Raw genomic sequence first — 6,089 nt, forward strand, 5'->3', positions numbered from 1 at the left:
AGTTGATTTGCAATGTTGTATTAGTTTCAGATGTACAGCAAAGTGATTCAAGATTTGATGGAGAAATCTTTTTTAGATTCTTTTCCATTATAAGTTATTACACAATATTAAGTATAGTTCCCTCTGCTATACAGTAGGTTCTGTTGGTTATCTATTTTATACATAGTAGTGTGTATATTTTAATCCCAATCTCTTAAGGGGGGTTCTACAAAAGCACTTAAAAAGACTTGTACCCGGATTCTTAGCCAACCCTCAGAAAACTTATCTAGATCTGGAGTAGGGCTCAGGAAGCTGCACTTTTTTTTTTTAAATTTTTATTGAAATATAGTTGATTTGCAATGTTGTATTAGTTTCAGATGTACAGCAAAGTGATTCAAGATTTGATGGAGAAATCTTTTTTAGATTCTTTTCCATTATAAGTTATTACACAATATTAAGTATAGTTCCCTCTGCTATACAGTAGGTTCTGTTGGTTATCTATTTTATACATAGTAGTGTGTATATTTTAATCCCAATCTCTTAACCAAGTCTATTTTTAAAATTAAGGAAATGTCATCAAATCAGTCAATGAGACTCATTGTTTTTCTTTATACTCTTCAGTATTCTATGTGTTAGCATACGGTATTTGTTTTTCTCCTTCTGACTTACTTCACTCTGTATGACAGACTCTAGGTCTATCCACCTGGAAGCTGCACTTTTAATAAGCTTCCTGGGCAGTCCCACCACAGTGGTCCATGGATAGAGTGACCAAATTATTGTGTATTCTCGGTTGCTTTTGGGAGTCAAAGTGGGCAATATTAAAAACTGCAGCAGGCATACGTATAAACAGGGAATATTCAAGGCAAACAGAGGTGTACAGTTATTCTATGCATGAATCAGATTTGAGAAAAGCTAGCCTGGTGGTTAAAGAACACAACCCTTAGGACAGACAGACCAGATTCTGTCCTACTTACTTGTGTGATTTTGACCAAGTTCTTTTATCCTTCCGTTTCTTCATATGGAAAAGAGCTATGACTGTACATTTAGCACAATATTCTCTTTTGGCAAAGGTTGCTCTGGGTCCATTTATGTTCTCTGCAACTTAATCCTTTCCAGTGTGCAAGCATTTTTAAGTTGTTTGGTGAAGTATTACATTTGACTCAACTGTTCATTATTTTGGGCAAAGCTTATATAATGCTGCAGAGACTAGAACCTATGCAGAGATAGTGAGAGGATGTTATAAGCTTATTCTGCCGGTTTATAAAAAAGTTTAACCTTTTCTCCTCTTCCTCCACCTGCCACCAAGAGATGAGAAAGAAGGCAGAGCCTGGAAATGCACACCAAGCAATACTTCTGTGTCAGTTTGCCTTTTATTCCTCTGCCAGTACTTCCCAGAGAGATTTCAACAAAAGTGCCTATGCTTGCCATGGCCATTGTTGTGAAGAAAATGTCTCTCTATTGCTAGTCACATCCCCTTTTCCTTCTCCTGGGGGCTTCATGGATATCTGGGGGTAGGAAATAAAATTTAAACTAAAACATCAATTGAAAGAGCCTTCGTCCTAAGTGTGGTAGTTTGGAGTGTGAATCTTCTCAGAGCCTAGTGAATTCTGCCCCAGTGGAAACTGTTATTAAGGAACACCCATAGAAACATCGCTTATTGTTAGAAACCATGACATAATACAGAGCCAAGATCGACATTATTCTTCATGTGAAAGACTACAGAGAGCCATGCTCAGTAGTTCACCCTCCAGTGTTGGCCAGCAGTTTACCTTTTGAAGCCAGACAGCAGCCCGGGCCTTCAGAAGGTGACTAGGCAGCCCAGAGCACCCTACTGACAAGTGTGCTCACCCATCCAGCACAGAGGGAAAGGTCCCTGTTATGGCATCATATATAAGCCTGCTACAATAAGGTTTGCTGGTGCAAAGGCTCTCTCACTGAAGACCCTACTCCTGGAAGGCTTCTCCTCCGGCGAGCTGCCAGCTCAATCTTCTGAACCAGGCTCACGTCCCAGGGATGGGTCACAAAGCTGATGACGGTGCCTGGCACCTCGCTCCCCACCCGGCCCACCCTCCCTGCTCTGTGGATGTAGTCTTGCAGGGTGAGAGGGAAATCATAATTGATGACTAGCTCCACCTGGGTGCTGTCCAGGCCCCGAGAGGCGATGTCTGTGCAGAGAAGGATGTCTCGGGAGCCCTTCTGGAAGGACTGGAAGATGCCTGCTCTCATTGAGGCTGGCATCTGTCCTTGCAGTCTTAAATGTTGGATTTTGTGGTCATCCAGAATATACCCCAGCCAGTTCACAGTGCTGGAGCAATTACAGAACACCAGAACAGTTCCTGCGGGGCCAGTCCTATATGCTCTGTCGTGCTGCTTGAGGATCTGCACCAACCCAGTCACCTTCTCTGTTCCCTTCAGCCTCATGAATGTCTGTCTGACATGAGGCATGATGCAGTGGAGCTTGTCACTGGTAACGGTGGTTAGAGAGTCTAAGCTGGCAACTTTACTCAGCAGCTGGCCTACACCTTCGGGAAATGTGGCCCCCACCAGCACTAACTGAGCTTTGGGATTGAAGGGGTCTTTTAAGTCAGCTGGGCCTTCTGCTATATGGCTCCCCTCCAAGATGTAATCCACCAGTTCCAGGAAGCTTTCATCCAACAGCGTGTCTGCCTCATCTAACACCAGGAAGGAGAGCTGCTCCAGGCTGATCAGTTGAGTTTTCAGGGCCTTCCACAGAGCCCCCGGAGTGGCCACTAGTATATCTGCTGGAGGTTGTTTGGACAGTTGCAGCCTGATCCTACTCATGCCATGGCCTCCCCCTAACTCCCGCACCCGGAGGCCCAAGGAGCTGCCCAAGGGCTGGGCCACGGCCCGCACCTGTTCGGCTAATTCTCGAGAAGGCACAAGAACCAGGCCTCGAGGAGCAGGGATACGACAGGGGTCCAGGCTTGGCTGGCCCCAGAGCCGTTGAAGGAGAGGCAGCATGTAGCCGAGAGTTTTGCCACTGCCGGTTTCTGCGGCGCAGAGGACGTGGCGGCCGCGAAGGAGCGGGGGTATGGTACGCGACTGCACGGTTGTGGGCCGAACAACTTCGGGAGCAACCTCTTGTAGTGCGCTCAGAACGCGGAGCTCCAGACCCAGATCGGTGAAGCTGCCCTTGGGCGAGAGGTTCCGCAGCGCTGGAGCCTCATGTTGCGCGCGCTCGATGGAGAAATGGTCCCCGTGGGCGCGCCGATTCCTCCAGCCGCGCGAAGCGAGTGGCGCGGGCTCCCAAGGGCCCAGCGTGAGGCGTGCCGGCTGGTTCAACTCCGGTCGCCGCGCTGAGATCAGCAGCGGCCCAGGTCGCACTAGCACCGGCCGCGGGGGGCTCCGCTGCCCGCTCTGCCGCTCTTCCTGCCGCCGCTGTAGAGCTCGCGGGATGCGCACCACGGGCAGGGGCTCATTGGGACCGCGGACCGTCAGGTCCCGGCGAGGCGCCAGGAGCAACCGAGCCGCGAGCGACAACAGCCGCAGCCGCCGTACCAGAGCCATATTCCCCTCGCTGCGGGAGAGGCGCACGACAGTGACGTCACGGGCGCGCCAAGGCCTCGCGGACGGTGGCTGGCGCGGCTCAGTAAGGCCGGCGGAATTGGCGAACTGTGTGGAAGGAGCGGGATCTGTAGAGCTCAGCAGCGGCGAGGTCGGTAGGTCCGAACAGGCGATGGTGACTCCAGGCCCCGGCCAACCTTGGGGAAGGGTGCACGATGGAGGCAAGACCGGGGTCCGGCGATACGCGGCGATGGGGCCCTGGCATTACGAGCCAGGAGGGCGGAGGGCTTGTGGCGATCCGATGTCCGATCGCTGCAATGCTCTTTTGTCACCCTCACAGCTCCTGTCATGGCTTGGCCAGTTCGGGTCTCCCCCTGTAACTCATGAGGGTGCGGCGATGTTTTCCCAGATGTGGTCCCCGTGTAAGGTCTTTGAATGCAAGTATTTATTGAGAGTCTGAGTGAATGGTCAGGCCTGGGGGCCGAGACCAGGAGTCCGGAGTCGTAGATCCAGGCTCACCCTTCCCTTAGAGCTCCCCAGAGAGCTGAGGGCCCCGAGGGCAATCTGATGGCCTTCAGCGTATCTTCTCTTCAGTCAAGAGAACTCATCTCTTGGTAATTTCCCCCCTTTCTTTTCAGCTGAGGTTCATTCTCCCCTCCCTTGTCACCCTTTCCTACTTCTCATCCTGAACCCACTGCTTTCTTGGCTAGTTCACCTCCACCGCCTTTCCAGTCAGATACCTCAATTCCGTAAATAGCAGCGAGGAGGGTCCTGCTACAGGTTTGTGGCTTGTCTCACAAAGCCACGGTCAGGCAGAATATTTTACTTGAATTCAGTTGTTCAGGTTGCCAAAAAGCCTTACACTACTGTTACTTCTTGAACGGATCCCGAAAATGGGTGTCAGATCATTTCTGTAATTTCCAGTGCCTGGGGTAGGAGATAAGGTAAATGTGGATTAATCACCTGGGAGGTTCTTAGCATCCGGAGAAAGAGTTTACTTTCATCAGATACCCTTATAGAGATAAATACTATTAAATTTCAAATAGCATTTTGATACACGATAGACTTTCTGGAGAGTTACCTGTTAAGCCAGCAGAGGAGAGAGTTTTGAGTACTCATGGGTGAACAGAGTCATTGGATAGAGCAGTGGCTCTTGAGTGAGGGTGATTTTGCCCCCTCACCCTTCTCCCAGGACGTTTGACAATGGCTGGAGACATTTTTCTTTGTGACATCTGGAGGGGGGTGCTGCAGGCATCTAGTGGGTAGAGGCCAGGATGCTACTACATATCGTACAAGGCAGAGGACAGCTCTCCCCACCACCCCAAAAGAATTATCTGGCCCAAAATGTCAATAGTGTGCTATGGAGAAACGTTGGATAGAGGCTGAGGACTGAAGAGAGGCTGAGGTTGTCACATGTACTCTCACTTCAGGTAGTCAGTCACATTTGCCAGACTGTTTTGCGGCCCTGCCCCTTTCCCAGAATCTGTAGCAGACACACTGATGCCAATGCTTGTCATGTCCTTGGGATGAGAAAACCTTGGGGGCTCCTGAAAGTCATAAACACAGGAAGGAGTGATTTAGGAGGGTGACGTGGGAGAAGAGAACTTTAGGAAGAACAAATTTGTCCTCATGTGTTTGGGAAATGTGCCAGATGGAAAAGAGATGAGGTGTGCCATGGGGTGTACCATTCCAGAAGGCAGACTGGGACTGATGCGTGACAGGGAGTCAGATTCTGAATTTGATATAGACTGCTGTAGCAACTAGCAATGCCTAGATCTGTCTAGAGAGTGCTGGGTTTTCTGTCAACGCAAAGTTCCTGTATAGGCTGATGACCACTGATTGGTGATATGATAGAGGGGGGCTGATATAAAGGATGCTCTAAGATATTGTGATTCTACACTACTTTTACGATTCTTTCCCAGAATTCGGAGCTCCTCGTTTGTTAGCTGCAGAGCTCCTTGGATGTCTGCTCTGACATGTTTCCTCCATTTACATGTGCCACTTATTTTTCAGGTACAAAACAAAGAATCGCTTTGCACAAAGCCAGAAGGGATACACTGAAAGAATTATCAGAAAAGAATAATACATAGGTATGTATTTGCATTGACTTTCTCCAAATATTTGAGACAGGGTAGCTGGTTAGTGGCTGCTTTCTCATGCTTGAGCCCTTCCAATATGATCACCTCAGAATGTCATAGGGATTGGAGCCTGTCTGAGCCTGTCTGTCTCTGCCCATGGCCCCTAGTTTCTTCTTGTGATTGCTTTAGATACTGTGTAAGGGCCTTCTCTTTTCCTCCTGCTCACAGCAGACATTGAGTAACCTCTAGTTGTTACTGAGATGCGTATTTCACAGTATAGTACTTTAGAAATGAGAAAGGTTTACTTATTGTGGAAATAAATGTAGGCTCCTGGGAGTGTTAGTGTCACTTGGTAATGTTTTTCCCAGGGCTGCCATGGTAACTGACATTGCCTGGTTACTCCCTAAGGTTTGAAAAAATTCTTCCTTGGATCTCAGGTGATAGTAGTTCATTCCTTCATTCATTTATTCATTCAGGTACATTCCTTCATTCATTTATTCATTCAGG

At 48.6% G+C, this 6,089-nt stretch overlaps 2 protein-coding genes across 4 annotated transcripts in view; one reads left to right on the forward strand and one right to left on the reverse strand.

The window, feature by feature from the left end:
* Positions 1-1,654: 1,654 nt before the first annotated feature.
* DDX28 (DEAD-box helicase 28) lies at positions 1,655-3,572 on the reverse strand. The gene has a single exon (XM_007120788.4). It carries the CDS (start codon positions 3,505-3,507, stop codon positions 1,879-1,881), a length of 1,629 nt encoding a protein of 542 aa, XP_007120850.2. The 5' UTR covers positions 3,508-3,572; the 3' UTR covers positions 1,655-1,878.
* A 40-nt stretch (positions 3,573-3,612) lies between these two features.
* Positions 3,613-6,089, forward strand: part of DUS2 (dihydrouridine synthase 2) — a 50,439-nt gene continuing 47,962 nt past the window's right edge. For all 3 annotated transcript variants that reach the window (XM_028477665.2, XM_024125011.3, XM_024125012.3), the window contains exon 1: positions 3,613-3,655. The gene's annotated coding sequence lies outside the window, so the exon portion shown is untranslated. The remainder of the gene's footprint in view (positions 3,656-6,089) is intronic.

This window comes from Physeter macrocephalus, chromosome 17 (assembly GCF_002837175.3).
Source record: "Physeter macrocephalus isolate SW-GA chromosome 17, ASM283717v5, whole genome shotgun sequence".
Taxonomy (NCBI): domain Eukaryota; kingdom Metazoa; phylum Chordata; class Mammalia; order Artiodactyla; family Physeteridae; genus Physeter; species Physeter macrocephalus.